Below are 22022 nucleotides of genomic sequence, written 5' to 3'. Positions count from 1 at the left end.
AGTCTGCTGTGATTTACGTCATGCAGAGCCATTCATGCACTCAGAGACACCCCATACACACACACATGTGTAATTACACAAAGGCACATGTCCAGACTTATTCCACATTGATTGAGACAGAAAGTCATTTACAGAAAAAAATGACTCGGAGGGCAACTGCAAGGTTGGTTAGAGGCTGTGTGTGTGTGTGTGTGTGTGTGTGTGTGGTGTGTGTGTGTGTGTGTGTGTGTGTGGTGTGTGTGTATGTGTGTGTGTGTGCATGCATACGTGTTTTGTTTTGTTTGCAGTGATGAACAAAAAAGGAGCAACATAAGAGCTGGCTTGACATGTATCTAATAATGAAATGTTTTGTTTGTTTTTCTTCAATGCACTTTAAAGCTGGGGTTGGTAGTCAGATTTAGATACACTTTTGTCATACTGGTTAAAATTATCTTTATGTCCCGATGACAATCAATACATAATGTGTTCCTAAAAAAGAGCGAAGAAAAGCTGCTATCTACAGCCGGAGTAAACCTGGGAAAACACCAACCAATCACCGTTTTTTGGGTCCCCAAATTTGAACCCTGTCAAATCCCGTCCTGCTGTTCTGCCCGCCTTCCTGCGCGTACATTTCCCCGGCGTGCACTCCAAGAGTCCCCGTCCCCTGCCTCTGCTTCCCCTGACTCTATTTACTGCCCCTCTCGCTCGACCTCGGACCTGTCCCCTCTGACCTGATGAGGTGCTTTGCTCAGGACTGTAGTCCGGATCAGAGTCTAAAAGCTCTCACACAGGGGCTCTGACAAGCAGAAGAATTAATGACATTTAGTAAGTCCTACAGAAATGTATATGTATTGTAGTGTCAGTCCGGACGCTGTAGGGATGACGAGACGATTCTTGAACACGTTGATCTTTAATAACCGGTCATTGTCGGCCGTGATCACGCCAACCAAAAAAGCAACAATCAATGTTGAATGAATGAAAAACTTCTCCTCTTGTCTCTCCTCTCTCCAGCTCACACACTCTACACCTCTCCTGATGCCTTCATTAACTGTTAACACTGTAGGAATTAAGAGCATCTACACTGGAAGACGTTTAACAAACGTAGAGCTGTTACAGTATTATATGTGTTATAACTTTTCTCCTGATCTCGTGTCACCAGTACAACTGGATAATGCTAGCATGACAGTTGTGAGTACTAACAGCAGCCATGTTTGTTTGTGTTTTTAACTTTCACTATGATAAGTGTTTTTGGTGAGGACCGGTTTTGAATCAGTCACAATCATATGGTCGCAAATCAGTGGCGCTCGTGCATGTGAGCGGGGGGGGGGGGGGGGGGGGGTTAGACGGAGTCTGAAGACATGCTACATTCAATTCATGCTAGTTTTCCGAGACTACCAACCCCAGCTTTAATGTGAATATAAAAAATACGTATAAACAATTTTCCTCATGCACAGGGTGGGAACATCATCATAGTTGTAAGTTATAATGGGCTATTTGACAATAGTTATTTCACATTGTATAGCTTGATCAGCTGCCTGAAAGACAACAAACAGTAGAAACCCAAAGGAAACTCTCGCCTTATTTCAGTAATGACTACTTAATTTATAAAAACAACAGCTACAGCCAGACAGTGGTTAGCGGTAACACCCAGTAACAAGCTAATACGACAGTTAGCTAAGAAAGGCTGACGGCTCACATTCCTGTTGTAGTGATGTATAGAAGTTGCAGTTAAGGTGTAATCAAACATGTTACGTAGCTTAAAATATGGCTTTGTGTCCCACCATATTTACTATGAGTGTCTATTCTGATGCTGTTTGATCAGGAAACTGACATGGTCAACATTTCAGCTTCCCTTCATTTGATACAACTATAGTCTACTTCCTGGTACACAGAGCATTTACCAGTATCTGAGCTTCATGTTGGAGATAAATATTTGCCTTTGGTATTAACTAATTATCGTTGTCTCTATTTAGAGCCATTTTTCAAGAAATAACTTGCCCTAATTTGGGATGTCGATAGAGAGGTTAAGAATGTGACAGGCTCCAGACACGTATCCAGTTTCTGTCTAAAGTTGTGTGTTTGTGTGTGTATTTGTGTGTGTGTGTGTGTGTGTGTGTGTGTGTGTGTGTGTGTGTGTGTGTGTGTGTGTGTGTGTGTGTGTGTGTCTGTGTGTGTTAGGGGTAGACACGTGGAGGGCCTGTCACCACACACTGATATGTTTATTTCACTGCAGCTGGGGCAATCACTCACACATAGAGACAGATGCAGACAGGCACATAGACAAATATTCACATAGACACCCACACAATCCATAGCCCCACCTGCTCTGCGCCGTCTGATGGCTTCGCCTGGTCTGTGGGGTCACTCCTGCTCTTTGGGTTTCAAGATAAAAGAGTTCTTGCTGTCAGACCACTGGCTTTTTCTCTGACCTCAATGTCCTAATGAACCTTTACAGAATTTCAGGAAGAGGTATATAATTCACTGCTTCTCAGATGACATTTTAGTATGCCGCTTGTTTTCTGAGGGGGTTTTAGAGAAATGTTGAGGGGGGGGTTTCTCAGGCAAGAAGTCTTACAGTGATATAAAAAGTTTACAAAAAAATCAACCATACTGGTAAGAAATCAAATCAGACCTGGGCACATTTTTCAATGAAAGTTAACATTGTTCTGTATTTTTTGCAAGTTCTCTGAATTCACCATCTGTGTCCATAAAGCCTCCCTGTTGAACTGCTGAAACCCTCCCGGCTGAATCCAATAGCTTTCCTTCAGCTTTTAAAGGCTTTCTATCACAGTCTAAAGAGATTTAGATGTTTCTCAAGGATTTCACAATGCCTCAAATTGTGTCTCTCTGGAGCTTTAGATGGAAAAGGAGAAGAAAGAAAACACAAAGAAGAGGCCGGCTGATGACATGAGCTGTACTGTCAAAGGAAAGTTAAAAGGAAATAATGGTGCATTGGTCAGTGTGCAGACATTTTTGTTTGCAATCTTGAATTGGTTGGACCCTGACCTCTCAAAGCTAACAGTTGTGCAGCAGTTAAAATGATCCCAGGCTAATCTGTCCCTAAGTGTAACTCTGTCATGCTTTAGTATGTGTGTGTTTGTGAGTGTGTGTATGGATCCTGCCTGAATATGATGTAAATTGTATCTGTGTGTGTTTGTATGTGTGTTTATGGAGTCATGGCTTTAGTGAGGCATGTTGACAGCCACGTGATGCCAGCTGAGCATTGCAATGTGAGTATCGCTTATCAGGGCAGCAACCCTATCACTTTGACAACTTTACAACAGTCGTCAACTGGCGACCGCAACTACTAATAATAGAACATTTTAAGGGAGGTCACAGGACACCAACAACCGTCAGTCAAAGCAATAACAACAAAAAGATTGTTGTGTATGTACATAACATAGAGAGGGAAAAAGGAAATACAGAATGGAATGTCAGAGAATGGGTGTGATAAGAACAAAGAGAAATAGAAAGTCAGAGAGGATAAAAAAAGAAAGTGAGGGCTACTACCTGAGGTCATCAGCGGGCTTTAAACCTAAATCCCTCTAATCAGCTTCTGCAGACAGAGGAGACAGACCAATCCATTTGCCCTGAGATCCCATTATGACAGGAGAAAGGAATGGAAAAGGTAGCAAATTGAACACAGTGGAAAAAAAGCTTTCAGTGTCGGTGTGTTGGTGTGTCAGTGTGCAAGTGTGTGGTTTGTAACTATGCCTTTGTGCTCGTGTGCACCAACATTTCCATGCAGAAACAGGTGTCAAAAATATAAAGTGCAGACAGGCAGCAATAGTAATGACTCATTAATGTGGAGATTTTCTCTGAGGTGAAGAAACACAGGCTGTGAGGTTGAATGTGGGTGTGTGGCAGGTAAAGAGACAAAAAATGTAAAATAGCCTCTATGTTTGTGTTGGAAGGTCTGTTAAATTGAAGTCAAATTATTTGCTTGATCTCTCTTTGGTGAATCAACTATTTCTAGAACTAAAGGATAGGAAAAGACCACTCTGTAATCTTTCAACACTCCTCCATCTCTTTCATTCTCATTTCTTTTTTGTATGCTGGTCCATCAAAGTGCCTCCCTCACCCCGCTCTTTCACTATCTCCCCCTCTCTCTCCCTCAGGGGAGCTGTGTACTTAGGTGCAATTGAAAACGACTATCAAAACCTGAGGAGTGAAACCTGATTCAGAGGCTCCTTATCCGGTAGCACAGCCTGCTCCAAGAGCTGTGCTGATGTTCCCCAGTGACTGACTAAATGAAATTATGTCTTTTTATCCATTCAGGTGGGAGCACAGCCAGATTAAACAGGGAGAGTATAAAGAACAATCTGAATTGTGAATGATGTCTCCTCTGTAGTGCACAGCCTGGGGGAGCCGAGATGACGTGTGTGGCTCTCCTTAAGTGGCTGTTTACTTTGCAACATGCTTGTTGAGTGAGTAAAATAAGGATGTGCTGACAATGTACTGCAAGCATACAATATTATATAACACTGAGGAGGGAGTGTGCATGTGTTAACCGTGCCTGTATTCATGTGTATATTTAAAATCCTCAGCTGTTCAGATGGCTATCATTGTTAGTAACTTGTGAAGTTGGCTGTACTACAGTGAAATCCTCCACAAAGAATTAAAATATATACTTAAATGGATAAAAGTGTAATTTGTGCTTTTACCAGACGCCTCATAAATTAAGCTTTCACCTTCTTTCAATGCAAGTGTATTCACTTTCAGTTTTTAGCACATTTGAGCTGATGAAATGGAACAAGTGTTTTCAGGCCTTTTGAAGACGAGCAGGCAATCCTCTTTCATTAATTACCCTCATTATTTCCTGCAGAGCTCAGGTACAGTAAGAGATCCAGCAATCAAAGTGTAAAATTACACAGGAATATAGGCTAAGCTTCTCCACTCGCCAAGATTTCTTCATGTAACTTTTGCTGCAACTCAAATTGGCTCTCTGGGGACATTTAAGTCTAAGTTTAAACTTTGGATCTTTGCAACAGAGTAGGAGCACAGTTTTGAAGCAACTGTCACTCAAAAACAGGATTCAGGCTGTTTCCCTGATCCCCCCTTCATTACAATTCCACAGCCATGATGGTGTACTTGGGGGAAAAAAGTCTTTGAAAACATTTGAGACGTGTTTCAAAACCTGTGAAATGTGACATCACTTCATGCCGACATGTAATTAGGTAGTTCTTTTTCCTGGTTGGGATTTGGTCCAATTCATTATTTTTCTGAGTTACACAGAACTTTAAGTAAACTTACAATGTTACAATGTTACAATGTCATTTAGCAGACGCTTTTATCCAAAGCGATGTACATACGAGAACAAGAACAACATAAGCAAAGATCTAGACAAGAGGAAACAAGATCAGTAAGAGTAACAAAGTGCTTCAAGTCCATTTGGTGCAGGTACTGCCAAGCAGTGTAAAGGCAATGCACAAAAGTAAGTAAGGATTAGGCAGAATTTGTGCTAGAACGTTCTTCTTTTAGTAGCTTTGACATACTAAGTCATATCATCAGCTTTGGACATATCACTATTCAAATGTATTGATTAATATATTCAGCACACCCTTCAAGCATTGACTGCAGAGTGAGTTGTAGGATTTGCAATGCCAGAAAGTGCCCCAGCATGTTTCCTTGGCACTTTTACTCTATTTCAATCTGATGACTTCAATTGTTCTTCTTTAATGTCTTGTGTTGTCTTCTGTCTTCCCTAATCTTCTGTCACTCTCTCGCTCTTACCTAAAAGTTCTTCCTCTATACTCACACCCAGGCTTGCACTGCCAGGGGTTTTTACTCCCATGAAAATATATTTCATTGGGCCTCACCACTTCACCACTCCCAATGTTCCAATATGTTTTAGGGCCCCGTCAGATATGGGTGCTTAGAATCATCCAAACTTTGCACCCACAGTTCCCCTGCTCATGCCTTTTGTATCCCCTTCTGGTGGAGGCTAACAATCACATTGCACATACCTCAGCAGCTGGAATGCCCTCTGGCGGGCGACACTGTAACAGCACTTCCTGCTCTAGGGACACCTCCTTTCCCAGGGGCTCCTGTTCGAAGGACTTCTTCAGGTCTGAGGGGAGAGAGGGTGAGAGACAAGAAACTTAATGAGCAAATAGGTGGATGAATGTGAGTGCAAATGACAAAACTACGGTAACTATGTTGCTGTTGCCCATACTTTTAAACCCTTCATATTGATATGTAGTTATTAAGGGCCCGTGTCCACTAGCAGCATTTTTTTTTTTGCACTGGCAGTTCCTGTTTTCTATACAAACCACTGAACTTTTTTTGTCAGAGCTCAGTGATAAATAGTTCAACTTTTGGCTGTGCTTGACAATGCCATTTCTTACTTACCTACCAATTAAATAAAGAGGACAAAGACTGACATCAAATTTGTCAACAATAATGGTGGAGAAGAAACAAAACAGATTTGGGGTTTTTGTTAGAGTAAAATTTCCAGATCTAGAACTAATGCTACTACCAGGACATGTCCCCTCCATTGTTTTAATAAAAATCTAACTCATATACAATATAAAGAATACAGAGCCATTTAAAACAAACTGAACCGTCACTACTGAAGGAAGTGGAAGCGCCATGGGATGGCTTTTGTAACCCAGAAACAATAAGCACCAGTGAGAAGCACCCTTAAATTAAGATTGTGGGTGCTGCCAGTGCAATAATAATATCTGTGGCGTGAGGGAGACTACTTTGCAAAAGTATTTAGAGTTATCAGGGAGGAACGCTGTTTGGGACATGCTGCCGTGTCAGCGTACAACGGCCTCATTTTACCTAATTTCTGCGGCAACAATGACACAGTAATTATAGAAATTATGCACAAAGTCAGTCATGCATATGTTGACTTTTGCACTCCCATGACACCTTAGAAGTATACACAACAAGGAAACACACTCAGCTGTACTCTATCAACCAAGGATCAGTACACAGCTGCGTATACACAGTGTTAACATTTTAACAATGTAGTGACTGGATTTTTTACACACACGCACTGCCTACCAAGGTTTTAGGTGCTTTAGCTGCTTCACCAACCACAGGCTGCTCTTGGCCTCTAAATCATTACGGACAATATTTAAACCTTCCTTTCATTCCATATAGACCTGCCAGAGTTCAGGGTTTTTCTTGGAGCACGCCAAAGACAATAAATGATTCACACTAATGGTCCACATGCTGTGATAAATGACAGCATTACAAAGCAGAATGGAATGCACTGCCATTTCTTTCACAGAACATCTGAGAGAGGGCTCAGCTGTTTTCATTGGGAAAGAGAAAAAAAAGCTCATGGTGGCAGACAATTAGCCTGACATTTAAATAAGAACAACACAGGATAGATAGACAAAGAGAGGAGGATAGAGAGAAGGCTTTAAAAACACAAAAAACATTGTGGGTGGATGGATGAATGGATGGAGAGAGGGATGGCGTTTTTGGACAACTAATCTTTATTTTTATTGTATTTTTCTCAGAATCTGTGTTTGTCTTGCTGCCACTTGTCTTTACATATTTCCACACAAAAAAGACAGAATTTTATGAACTGAGGGCTAAAGGACAACCATTCTTTAGCAGTTTAAATTGACTCATCCTGACACCTACTACAGCTCTTTCTACGTCTCTTTATCAGTCTATTCTTTACTCCCAACCTTGTTCCCTTTAGTTTGATTTATTCCACCACTTGGACAGAGTAAAAAACATATTTCACTGCTTTTCTGCTCCCCTTCCAAGTAATCTGCTGCTGCTACAGCTGCTCTTTATGTATCCATATATTGGCAGCTGAGCTTAACATATGTTAAAATAATTAGCCAGCCATGGAAAAGAGGCCATAAAACAAACTGTAACATGAGAGCAGTGGTAGTGTTGCAGATCTTAGCAGGTGACTTTATTTATGGTGCTGATCAGATGGTGTGATGGATTTCTAAAGGAAAAACATATGACAGTAATGAAATGGGAGAATGTGATTTTTTACAACAATCTTTTGCATTAACTTGAAGGTTTATCATCTGATTTCTCTCAAGAACTCAAACCACACAGTTGCAAGATGAACTCAATCAGATTTGGAGTGTATCTGTAGGACTAGAGCACTTGAGACTGACAAAAAGCTGTGCACACGCACATATCGCCGGTGACACAAACCAGCTGGAATATGAAAATAAAAAAATTGCACTGCGTTGTGATGAGGTAAAAAAAAGGATTTGAGGCATTACATTTTCTGCTCTAACTTTAGTCTGCATTTCTGTACATTACAATAACCAATTTATTTATGTACAAATGTTTATGGACAAGTGTATTGGGCATGCATGTCAGTGTTTTAGTTCTTGCGTGCATGTGCAAGCCAGATTTCCATCTGGATGATTACATGTCCTGTATCAGATTTATAACAAATGTCAGCAAGTCAGGATGATTAATTACATTGGCAACCAACATGTAGCTCAAGATATATGATCTGTGTAGCTCACAGTGATATCCAGAGGTTTGTTGATATGGTAGCAGTAACTGATACGATCTTCGAGGTAATAAAAAATACTCAAAACTTTCTCACCTTGAAGAGCATGAGTCACTTTGTAAGTTTCTAAAGGATGGCTGCATCTATGGAACACAAATCCCCCGTCCTTTATTCTCTAAAACCATACAGAAAACTCTTATGGACGGCACACTGTGTGTTTCTGTGTGTGTGTGTGTGTGTGTGTGTGTGTGTGTGTGTGAGTGTTATCCTTGTGCCCTTATACGCTCCTGGTTCCCAGGTGTACTCATAATCACCTTATCCGTCAGCGTTGTTCACTATTCGTGGACACACACTGACACACTACACAGAACATTTTTTAATGCTGAACCAGCCGGCTCGGAATCCCTCTCTGGGTATTTCATGAAGACAGTCACCTTACAGAGAGAGAGAGAGAGAGAGAGAGAGAGAGAGAGAGAGAGAGAGAGAGAGAGAGAGAGAGAGAGAGAGAGAGAGAGAGAGAGAGAGAGATGAAATGGGAGGGGGGTGGTTAGGGAAAGGTAGAGACAGCAGGTGGAAGGTTGAAAGATGAGAGGCAAAGAGAAAGAGGAGAATGGAAGGAGATGTTGGCAGAGCATAGCAGGACCACTGCACTCGTTCTTAATACCAAAACCACCTGCTTGGTTTCTACACTTCAACTCTTTCTAATGTCCGAAACAGTCTCTTTAACAAACCATTCAACACAAGCCTGTGTCAGTGAGTCCACCTTGTATCATCTCTATTTATCTGCCTTATCTCTCTCTAAACCAACCAGCAATCCATCACTCTGCCCAGCCATCAATCTAACTTTGATTGCATCTCTTCTATAAGGATCCAAGTTATACATCCAAAGACAAGGGGAAGGAATAAGAAATGGATAGCTTGAACAAGTAAAGTCCCTTTCATTGCAGCTTTTACAAGGATATACAAACATGCGGCTGTAAAATTCACAAATTGTAACTTGAAGGGTCTGGAAAAAGTTTAAAATCATAAAAGGCAAAGAGTTTAGGTTCAAGTGCAAAATAAGCAATTTGTGATGAAGTTCGAGCCTTGGATTTGATAAAAGTGCAGGATAGTTATGCCTAGAATTTTTACTGAGGTAAACATGTTCAGCTAAATGAGAAACGTTTGACCAGCATGTCAATGTTTGACTTCATCACAGTTGACTGATAAGATAAGAATAAGAAAGTCCTTTACTCGTCCCACAATGGGGAAATTCAAGATGTGGTGTAAAATAACTTTGTAACTCAGTAATTCTAATTATTTTGAATCCCAAATAGATGGGTTTTTTTTTCATAAAGTCCTGACAGCAGAGAATAGACCCTGTAAAATATATTATGATTAAAATCTGCTTGAGTAAACTGAAGACATCCAACAAAATCATAAAGTATCAGGTTTATCAAGTGTCTGATGGTAAGCATTTTCCACTGTCTGTGTGGATAAATGTGTTTGAGGTGGTCAAGCTGTCTGCTGTCCATAACTTTGGCTTTTGGATTTCAAACATTCTACACAACATCCTCCCACCTAAATGATGAGGTTTAATTTCATGCAGTATAAATCTAATCATTACCACATTCTGTGTGTACAGCTATATTGGTTTAGAGAGTTATGTGAGGACAGAGAGTTTTTGCTGAGGCTGAACGATAACTTCATAATACAGTCAATCCCAGTGGGGGATGACAGCCTGAACAGAGCATGATGGTTCATTATGGGAGTAATCACCCAGAGCTTTAGCCCTTAATCCACCACATGGCTACCCACACAACACACAGCGGAGCACGTACATGGGCAGACACGGAGAGACAAAAGAGGGACCGATGAAGGAAGAGAGATACTGTCACAGTGAGGAAAATGCACACTGGAGACAGAGATGAAACAAGCAGGAACTACACGTAACGTGGAGGCAGAACAACTACATATGGTAAGGTACTCACAGCGGGCCAGAGAAATAGACCTACACAGGGCATCACAAATATGCAAAGAACAACAGCAGACATGAGGAGAAGTGAGGCGGTGATTGAAGGATGAGACACTCCTCTCATGCCTGCCAATTCCAGGAACAATTTCCTGCTCTTAATTAGTAAGGGAGATGCTGAAATGAGGAGTTGGTTGGAAGAGTTGATTTCCATAAAGATTGAGAATGAAATTAAAGGAGATTAAAGCAAACTGCTCAGGGGATGAAGAGAAAACACACACACCCACACACAGATTTTCACACATAGTGCTAACCTTGTGGGCTCTGACAGAATGAATACCACCGATTTGGTAGCAATGGTGCATGTGAGTTTGGGAGAACGTGTGTTTTTGAGAAGAGAGGGAATGTGACATTGTGTTCACGACACCAGGGTACCATGAATTCAGTGGAAGTTGTGTGTGTGTGTTTTCTCTGCATGTGTGCAAATGTGTGCCCAAGGGAAATATGTGCACAGGAGAAGGGGGACAGCTGTGTCCTATCAATTCACTGACCCCACTTCACTTCCAAACTGCAGATAACACCACCCACCTTCATAAATACAACAAAAGCAGAGATAAATTCGGCAAACAAGCTCGAAATACATCTGGGTTGAAAAGTACAGAGGGCAACCTTGTAAAGTGTTCTCCAGTGTGAAAGTACACAATAAAGCAGTGTGAGTGTCTTTTCAAAAAATGACCTTTTTCCCTTCAGAGACCCCTTTTTCCCTGCGTGTCTCACTCCTCCTCCTTCCCTCTCTGTCTAAAACTTCTTCTTCCACACACTAAACTGAAACTGTTATTATGTTTGTGGTTAGTTTGTTGCCTCAGGCACCTCCACATAAGCACATTTCAGAGCAATTATCCAAAAATGGGTGCCTCCGCCTGCATGCTACCCATGCCAAATCATAACGGTTTTCCCTGGTGGAGCTGCTCAAGTCATAAAGAGCAATGTGAGATGCTTGGGAAGAAAACATCAGGCACAGGGCTCTCCCTCAGTCTCATGGAGGATCATTTGAATGTCTAATTTGCTACATGCTGACATGCAATGGAAACAATCAGACCTTTGGCTGAGGATAAAAGGGATTAAGTGCACACAGAGGATAAATACAAAAAGAACTGGGAAATATTACCACGTTTATAATTAAAACATTTTATTTTGAATCATTAAATCAGAGTTAAAACAATTTCCTACTATAGCTGCCAAGTCTGTTTCAACAATGAGGTGAATTATATTGCTTTCTGGATGTCTCAATATAAAAGTTCCTTGACGAACAGCTTGAATCAGCAAAATCATAATGAATGATTTCTTATAAGACAACATAAATGTTTCCCAAATGGCAATAAAAGTCCGAAATATCTAAAAATGGAAGGCATGATGGTAAACTGTGACCTTGAGTGTCACAGTCAGTTTCAGTGTGGTTACATAGGGCGTTATTTTCTCTGAGTGACTTCAGAGAGTGTCCTTCCACTCAGACCAGTTCTTCTCCTGAACTCTCCACCCTGTCATTTCAACACTTCACAGTCTGTGATCAGACTGAGACATCAAGCAAGGTCTTTCCTTCAGCAGTCAGGTTTAGAACGAGTAACCAGCTCTATCTGCTGACATATACACTTAATGAAAAAAGTTCTCTCTGGATTGTGGTCTACTACAGCTCCTGTTAGGAACTTTAGGTTTGTGTTGATATTTACGCACTCTGGACTTTTTTTTTTAATAGCTATCAGTTTTGTACATGTGTATGATTTTTTTCTTTTCTTTTAATTATCATCCTGCTTTCTTTTGAAGCTCAATTGTATGACACATTGAGACTCTTTGCATTGGAAGTGTATAACATTTGTAAGATTTCAATAGTAAGGAGTACATACATATATTTGAATGTCATCTGTTTGTATTAAAAACTAAATTTCATATAGTTTCTCATAAGTAAAAGATGACTAATCATTCCATCTCTTCAAGTGGCTCCTTCCTGTCTCTTCAAAAACATACATCCAATATACACTTTAAGTGTATACGAACTCGCTGTGTGTTGTTTTTCTCACATGTGGACTGTAGAAAGTGACTTTACTTTATGTGACTATATCAGCACTGTGGCTTTCCACTTTAACACTTATGAGTACACTGAAGCAGTCCTTGACATCTGGGAAAGAGCTCAGTGGATTACAGGGATGGTGAAACATCAAAACCACACACTTACTCGCACACACACACACCCACACACACCCACACACACAAATTCACACAGATGCACACTTTGAGTTCTCTTTATAAAAATGTTTATTTAGTGTTTGTGACAACCATAAAGTCTTGATGATGTCAGTCAAAGTAAAATAAAAAAGGTGGTTTATCACCAACTGTGTTTGCAAAAGAGTAAACTGTTTGTAGGGATTTTCAGCTAGAATCTTGTAAGTTATTTCATTTCTGCATTGCAAATGCCTCAGTTGAACTGTGAAACATGTGAAAGGTTAAACGTCAAACAGACAGTGAGGTAGGTTTTGGGCAAGAGTTAGGTGCTTGCTGTGGTGAACTTTGTGCAGGTTTGAGCAAAGGTGAGCATAAAAGAGTTTGGGAATAATCAGTGCTAAAGGTTTAACAGAAGAGCCCTGTTGAGGCTTGTTTTCCTTGGTTTAATTCATCCTTGATTGAAGGAAAACAAAAATACACACAGCGGAGACATTTGCATCATAAACAAAACAGGAGAAAATTCACTCACAGACATTTTCCAGTCAACACAAGGAGCTGCCTGTGTCCCTGAGTGTCTGGACTCTTGATTGGTATGTGCACACATGTCTCAGTAGAAGGTGGCAGAACAAATTGCCATCATCTGAAAATTGTGTGTCTGAGTGGTTTTTTTGCGTGCATGTTGGTGTGTGTGTATGTGTGTGTGTGACCTTGACATATATCTAATCCCTTTGAAGGAGAAAGACTTGACCTGATAGCTGCAGGGCCAAAGAGCATGACAGACTCTGCATGCACATTTGTGTTTATACTGTCAGTGTCTGTGTCTCCTCATCCCTATGTATGTGCCTGTTTCTTGCATTATTTAATGAGTGTGTGAATTTGTGTGTGTGTGCTGGTGTCACCTGCTTTATAAACTTGAATTAAGCTGCCTGCGCCGCCCATAACTCAGCTTAAGTGCTTAGCTCCAAAAGTACCAACAAATCACTCAGAGTATTTAATATCTCTGATTGTGTGTTTGACACTTTTACAGCCACAACACTGATTGCTATTATCCAGATACGAACCAAGTATTCAGTTAATGTCTTGACGTGTTAATTCAACTGTTTATAAAACAGCCATGATGCTAGAGAATGATAGAATAAGTAGCAGAAGAGAGGGCACAAGAGAACATAAAAGAAATAAAAAGCAATGCTAGTCAACAGAGGAGACAACAGGAAAAAGAGAAAAAAATTGAATGGGAAAAGGAGATGGGAATGCGGTCGAGAAATGCTGAATTGCTGTTGCATGGTGGGGTTGAAAAGACACTTTGCTCAGCAAGCTCGAGCTGCCAGGAAGCATTTTAATCACAACTGTAGATCCAAATAGGAGGCGAAAGCGGGGTAGGTCAGGAGGTTGGGTCGATTTGAAGTAAAAGGTTATCGCAAGAGGGGGCTGAGTGTAATCAGATCTGGTTAAGGGAAAAATCACTGTTATAACGGAGAGAGAGAGAGAAAGTGAAGGATGTAGGCGGAGGCAAAGTCAAAGGGGAAAATGTAGTATTCGAAGAACAGCAGGGTAAAAAGGAGAGCAAGGAAAGAAAAAGAGAGCAGTGAGAATTTCTATTAATACTCTCCTTCTAGGTGTCATCTTAGAGGCATGCTACATCATTCCTCCATCCAACCTCAAGCAGAGGTCTTACATGTTTAAAATACTAACCCTGCATGGAGAAGATGATGTTAGGGATATCAGGATAGTTGTCTTTAACACAGTGCAGACTTTTTTATTTAGAGTTGAAGATGTGAAACAAAGTGTAGAACACTGGCTTCCATTTAAAAGTGTACTGCTATTGAACTGTAACAAATTATTGCTCTTACAATCTAAATAAGAGGCACAGCTATTTTAGATTATCAGTAATGCAAAGAAAACTTCACTGCCACCCACTTCCACTCAGTGTGATGGATGTGGCATGATTTGCTCTGAGCCATAGGTTTGTCCACAGGGTGGCCTGGGGAGGCACAAGCCCCACTATAATCTGACTGACTACCCCCTAGGTGCCAATTCCACAGTCCTGTGAAATGATTAGCTATCTGCCAAGTCAGAGGTGGGACTTAGGTACAAACCACTTGTATTTGGCTGTGTTGCAACAAACTGTTAATACCTTTTGTGGCATTTCAGTGTGGCCCTTTTTCTTTTGTTCATTTTGTATATAGTGACTTGTTCAGGCATGGAAGTAATGTTGGCAGTTTGATCCAGCTTCCACTGTCACATGTCAAATTATCCTTGAGCAAGACACTGAACCCCAAAAAGCGACATAGTCAGTGGTCAGTATGAAGAGGATTAGTTAATACTGATGGTCCCGCACTTTAGCATCAGAATATGAGTGCAGTGTAAATGGGTGAATGAGACAAGTAGCTTGTAAGTGCTTTGAGTGGACAGGAAGAGTAGCGAATAAGATGATCTACCATTTACCTCAGTTTTAAGGGGAAGACCAATATGGTTAAACAAAATGTTATTGAGACACTTCTGTTTTTCTCACACATGCATCACAATGCACCACATCACCCCTGCATAATTCAGAGCTTAATGACATTGACGACAGAGATACTGAAGTGATGCACACATATGTACAGTCATACAGTGTGTGTAGGCTCCATAATGATTATGCTTCTGTGTTTACTTGGAGAATCTCAGAAGCGTGTATACATATGCCAGCATGCATCCGTCTCTCAATGTGTGTCAGCCTGAACCTAAGCCAGAAACAGCACATTACCCAGCTTTCTTTGCACCCCTAGGAGGCCCATTCCATTCGAAAAGGTTATTAGCGGAGCTTAAAGGATATTTGTGACTGTGTCACTGACTCTGTGTTGACAGAAAAACATCCTCCCATACCAAAGCAATGTGGAGTGATGCAATGCTCTAAATGTAAAGACATTCAAAAAGCCTGTTGTTAAAAATGACATTGTTGCTGGTACTGCAACATGACTGTAAACCTACCTACAAAATATATCCCCCCTCTCTAATGTATAAGCCTACTTTTGTATCTAAATGTATGCACTTCGCAGTTTTAGGTCCAAAAAGTAAAGCAGATCATGAAACATGGGCTTGTTTTCATAATTATATCTTTTCTTTTCTTGATCATTTACCCCGGTAATGTCTAAATATTTAAAAATGAGTGTTTTTTTTAAATGAAAATCAATAAAATTATAAAAGTGTGAAAGTCGGCATATGAATAAAGAAATGTAGCAACCTGGCTCTGCAAAAGAGAAAATACTGGATCTCTTTACAGCCAAATAAAACAACCAGAGTGAAAAAACAAGAGTCAACATGATGGATATCCCCCAACAGCACGTATAAGACCAACCTGGGAAAAGAGGATTTCCAGTGTGCGTGTCTGCTAGAGTGTTACTGTCTGTTAAAGTACTACATATGGGGATGTGTGCAGTTTGTCCTGAGTGTCTACTGAATGGACTCAGTCAAAGCCCTCGGTTGTCCTTTTGAGAGTTCACTCAAGCAGAGCCACCCTGTCAGTGTAAGCCAGGTACAGTCAGGAGGAGGGGTCGATTTTGTTATTGGTATTTTCTTTTCTGCTTGACCTTTCCATAACCTGAGCACTCAGACAAGTCCCTGTTGTCTTATAAGGCTGAATTGACCAGAGCAATGACGCTCGGAAAACTACTGCAGTGGGCTCAATTCTCAGGCCAGTGAAAGCAGCTTTGAAGGAACAATCCATTCTGTTATATGAGGCCTAACTTCTAAGAACAAACCAGGCTTTTTAAGTGATTTCTATCTAACACTCAAACCCCTCTACTGCACAGCTGCTGTAGAAACAACAAGTCACCATCACTCACAGCAGCATTCAACCTTTCCTTACCCCTGGACTGTTTTTTAGATTGTTAAACGAGTTCCCATTGTGATCAGTGTGTGTACAGTGTAACATTGCAACAGTGTCTGCTACAGTGAAATTCAGTCTGGCTGGTTTTAGTCTGGTCATGTTCTTTTGGTGACCTTATGGCCAGACTCCCAGTTGTCATATTAAATTATTCACCAGACCAGAACAGGAAGCTGCTGATTGTAGACTAAAGTTATAAAGATAAGTCTAAGCTTACACAAGTTCTCACCATGAATCATGAATAAAGATTATATCAAGCTGCTAGAATTTTTAACAAGTTTGAAATATTTCTACACAAAATCTAAACAAAATCATGAAAGCAAGCATTTATGCAATAAAACCTGAGAGTTCTCTGTTATAACTCACTAAAATGTTGGTTATATCACTGCTAAGGCGAACTGCTGCTGCTACTGGCTTCCATTAAAAGCATTAAATATAACCCTGATGACAACAGTTCAACAAAAATATGTCAGGAAAGCTGTCCCATACTAATTATTGTAATGCTGAACCCAGCAGAATGAAGGTGACAACATTGTCAGTGTATTTGTGTTTATTTGTGTTTTCATTTGCAAGCTCATCTGTTTTCATTTTTGGATAGCCAAACATTTAACTTTTTTGTCTAGGTATAATGCATTTGTGAGCATACTAACAGCAAACTCTCCCACAATGTTTAATTTTGTGCAAACATTATCTTCTTTACATTTCACACATGCTTACAGTTGTGTACTCACATGCAATTCGGACATGTGCCTTGCGACTCTTGGTGGTTCCAGCAGAGCTCCAGGCCACGCACTGACACCAGTAATCTTCAGGACCAAACAGCTCCTCCACCTGCTGCCGTGTGATTTCTATACTGGCTTCTCTCACCACCAGACCTGCAGAAGTAAAAAAAATAAATAAGTAAAATTACTGATGAACCATTCCAAATATTAGCTGAGATTAAGAATCAAGCTTAAGACAACACAAGCAAATGAGTCATGAGTTCCAGTTTCCCGGCAAGCCAATGAAAAATAAAAGCCAAAATGTGTTTAAGCTTCTTCTCGTGTATGGCTTTTATATTAGCTTTAGAAGCAAAGCCAAAGCACTGCACAGTAAATATCTCCAAGAGTAAATAGAGGCAGAGGGATCACACAATATCTGTCACCCTTTGAAACCCAGGTCATTTTATGGAGAAGATTCACTCCAGATTTAATGTAAACTTTGTGAGATTGTTCCTTTGCACCTCTAGCACTTATCTCATCCTGCCCCTCCAATACCCCCTTTTCTCTGGTGTGTGAAAGCAGCTCCATGAGAGGAATAAGCGCAAGGTTTTAAATAGCTGTATCCAACTGACAGGAGTGCAAGTAAGCTGAGATAGAGGAGGGAAATAGGAAATACAGGGGCACAGAAAAGGGACAACCAGGGAAAGGGGAGATATTGAGATAAATGGAGGACGTGTCACAAAGGAAATTAATAAAGCAGTACAAAATAAGTTGGAGGAGCAAGCGCAGAAGTACTGATAACTTTAAAGAGGGTTAGAGCTCACAAACTCGAAGGAAAGAGGAAAGGAAAATGACAAAGGGGGAAGTAATAGAGAGCAACATGATGGAGGCAGAGTGAGAGGAAGAGAGATGGTGACAGAATAGGAGGGGCATGAGGGCAATGAAATGTGTAAAAAGGAAAAGAGATAAAATGGGTTTAAAGTAAAAGTATGTGGGAGTGGGGAGTTAGAGATCATGGTAGATTACTTCAGGTTCAGCAGTGTTACAAAGACCAAAGCAACAATCTCGGTGGGGTTCTGCAAATCAAGACTTGGGCACATTACTTATGAGGACTTGCAGTGAGTTTTTGCCACTGAAGAGATTGGGAAATGGTAACTGTGCTGGCAGAAAGGCAAAGGGGACCAGGGGGAAGGCAAAAAGTAAAATCCATGGTAGAAGACTTTGGTGAACCAAAGGTTGTTAATGGCTGGCAAGAGAATTAAACTGAAACCAAGAGGGCAAAGAGTATGAAAGGTAACAAAAGCTTTTCAAAATCTTACGGAGAGACGGGGAGCCATGGCTTTTGAGCTGGAAAAAATGTATTGATGTAGAGGACATGAGGATGGAAGAGATGGAAAGCAGGGAAGCTTCGAAGAACTCAAATGGCATTGATAGAACTGAGGGCAAAGAGGAAAGTAAAGCAGGAAAAGGAAAAATCTTGTGAAAGGCACTGTTGGCACAACAGCAGATAATAGCAAAGTGAGGGAGAGACAGCTTTCAGGGCAGAGAGTAAAGAGCAAAGACAGTAGAAAAAAAATTGTGTGAAAAGTATCAAACGAGGGGGCCTGTTACGACTTTCAAATAAAAGATCAAAAGGACATGGTAGAGAGGTAGAGCGTACAAAAGCCAAAGAGGCAATTATTATCATCAAGAAAACTAATGCTGAAGCTGAGACAACTACAAGGCAAGCAGAAGCAATAAGCAAAAAACACAGTGTGCGGCCAAAAAGGACAAAAAGGACAGAGAGGAGGGGAAACTACTGCAAAAGTAATGAGAAAAGTAGGGCAATTACAGGGAATGGTTCATAGAGCCCGGCTGCTAGTTATGGCAAATGGACTCAAATAAATGCAAAGAAAGCATATGTGGTGGTGCATGAGTGGGACTGAGAGATTTAGGGACACAATGGGGGGTAGGGTAAGAGCCTCTGCTAAAAAAACAAACAAATAAATAAAGGATGTAAAGCACATGTTAAGCTTTGGCATCACTGTGTGCATGCCTTATTATACTTATACTGAAGGTGAAAAGTTATTACCAGGAGAATAATATTCAAGCAGTTCAATTATTAGTCAATATGCAGATGACTCCACTCTGTACACTGCTCTTACAGAAACCTAAGTATGCAGCAGAACTAAGAGTCTTTGTAATCAAATGTGCTTGTTTTCATCAGGACTGAATAGCCCTTTACAAATTGCCAGTTTAGGTGGGATATTTACACCACTGTTGCACCTGGTCTGCAATGGAGGTGGAATGATCGGGTTAAGATGTCCCACCGCTAATCTGTCATTGGAGGTTCGAGATGCATAATAGGGGCAAGATGGTGATGATGTATAACAGCAAAGCTGGCAGAGTGGAGCAGCACTGTGTGTGTCTGAATGTCTGAGTATTTGTGTATGTGGAGCTCCTGCTGTGTGTTTACACATCGTGCCTCTCAAGCTTCTGCATTGCCATAACACAATACAAAATCACACACTGGGACACCAGTACTGCATAGTTGTGGGGTTCTATGTATAGATACAAAGGTGTAATGATGTTACGGTGCTGTTGTGAAATTGCTATGTGTGAAGGTCTAATGGTGACAAATGTGAAAATCTGCTCTCTCACCCACTCTGCACTACATAAAGCTAAGATAATAATATTGTTGCTTGAGGACAATGGCTGCATCTCACATATTCTGATTACTGGTGTTGTGTATGAAGATACGTTTTAAAGCCACTTGTGATCCACTTGTATACAATAGCACAAACTCAGACATGTGTAATCTCAGCCAAATTTTGGTCAACACAGTTTTGCACTTCCAAATCTAAGTGATTTCATCTTGGCTAATAAATGGAAGTGGTTTGAAATAAATACATTTGACCAAAAGAACCCTGTCTTTAAGTTTCCAGAGATGTGCCATCAGTCTAAAGCAGTTCTAAAAATAAAAAAGTCTGTCTTTTAATAATAAGATTGATCAGCCCTAAAATGCTTAAAAAATAGGTGTCAAGGTATGTTCCTGATCAATCCCAATGTTTAAGTATAAAACTGATAAGTCCCTCTAAAGGCTCCCTTTAATCAGGATGGTGACTCACTTTTGCAAAGGTAACTGCAGCCAGTATAACATTATTCTAAAAGAGAAAGTTGGATAACAGCCTCCTACTTAAACTAGGATCATAAACAACAGTTAAGGATGTCAGCGGGTGACTGAAGGGCAGACTAGGATATTTGTTGCAAGGTATTGCATGCAATGAAACAAGGAGATATCACTTTGAAGAAAAAACAGAACACAGAGGGGTTTCTGGTATATGAAAAACAAGACAAAAAAGAGGGAAAACAAAACAAAAGTGGGACATATATACTGTAGCGTGAAACAGAGAACATCAGGGGGAGCAGAGCTGGTTTCCCAGCAGGGGAAATCAATATTTGTAATGATGAAATGTGTTCAATTTGTTTGTGAGGCTGAACTAGGAAAGATACACCAGTCTGAGGCAGCTGGCTGAGAGTGGATGGAAGGATAAAATAGGAAAGAGAAAAATGGACTGTCCTTTAACTGTCTGCTTCAGAAACTTTATCTACAGTTCTTGACCTGATTTTCTCAAATATTGTCTGGATAGAACGTCTTGTTACATCAAATTAAAGAGAAATAAAAGAAAAGTGATTTTAAGGCAATGAGATTTACAGTACCCAATAAGTGTCTTACAATCGACAGATTAATCTGTTCCACTGTGGACTGTGCCCACCTGAGGGATCTTTGATGTTTTATCTGTGGGTTCAATGCATGTTTTGGTCAGTGTCACAGGTGTATCCAAGCAACAATCCCATTCTACAATCAATGGTTTCTAGTGATTTTTGCATGTGAAAAGACTTCAAAAGTACAAAAAGATGAAATGATACTTAAATAATTTTGCTGGTGCATCCTGTATCTTAAACAAACCAGTAGTTGTAGACACTTTTCCAGATTGTTTGTAGATGTGAGTTATTTTTCCCCCATACAACTTAAGGGGTTTTGTTACAAAAGGGTATAACACATCAAGTTTAACTTTCATTGTCATCTTTGTGTTTTCATGTCATCTGGGAACTTAAAGGGAGAAAATGACAGAAAATGTGCCAAATTTTGACACCACATATCTGCATAATATCATAAAAATACACATATCTACATCTACCATGAAAGCAGGTTCCCTTGGTTTCTGTCAGTGTCGTGTCTATGTAAAAATATGTCAAATGAAAACAAAAAGTGGGAATAGACATAAAGAGGATACAGACAGATGTCACTGCATCTGGAGTTGTATTGTTGATATTGGTGAAGCCCCAGTTGTTTCCATTGTTTGTTAATGCAGAACTCACAAAGCTTGTGTTGCCGGGCAGAAAGCAACTGAATTACCTGAGGCTTCAATAGTCCCAGATCACTCAGTGTCTGATTTTGTTTGGATACAGAACTCAGAGCATTCACATCAGTCTGTTATAAGAAGACAAGCAAGGAAGTTTGGGTCTCTGTAGCATGACAGTCCCTCACATCAACAAAACCACTGCTGTCAGCTGGAGGAGGTGAGGGGGAGGAAGAAGATGAAAAATGGAAGACAAGTATCAGGACAAGTGGATACTGTCACAAACATTTCTATCAATCACGGAGTTGCACACAACCCCAGAATATTTCTCTTAGTCCTAAAGTGTCAATGCTTATGACAAAGTTTACTTGTCAGCTGAGAGTAGAAGTATAAAAGAAAGGGAATGTACTCTGTCTGGTTTGAACTGTCTTCTTTAAAATATGAGACATCAAATCAAAGATAGACATATTCATTGGTAAGCCGATTAGTGACATTTGGAAATAACTGGCATCGGCTG

General features: G+C 40.4%; 1 protein-coding gene across 3 annotated transcripts in view; it reads right to left on the bottom strand.

Moving 5' to 3' along the window:
- The window catches only part of LOC117819349 (netrin receptor UNC5C-like), a 216816-nt gene that overhangs the window by 77829 nt on the left and 116965 nt on the right, over window positions 1–22022 (bottom strand). For all 3 annotated transcript variants that reach the window (XM_034692652.1, XM_034692654.1, XM_034692655.1), the window contains exons 3-4: window positions 17193–17336; window positions 5946–6049 (exon numbers count right to left, since the gene is read on the bottom strand). In XM_034692652.1, the coding sequence (XP_034548543.1) occupies window positions 5946–6049; window positions 17193–17336 (248 nt within the window). The remainder of the gene's footprint in view (window positions 1–5945; window positions 6050–17192; window positions 17337–22022) is intronic.

Source organism: Notolabrus celidotus, chromosome 9 (assembly GCF_009762535.1).
Source record: "Notolabrus celidotus isolate fNotCel1 chromosome 9, fNotCel1.pri, whole genome shotgun sequence".
In the NCBI taxonomy this organism is placed as follows: Eukaryota; Metazoa; Chordata; class Actinopteri; order Labriformes; family Labridae; genus Notolabrus; species Notolabrus celidotus.
Note: the sequence above shows the minus strand (reverse complement) of the source record. Positions and strands in the feature narration are given on the sequence as shown.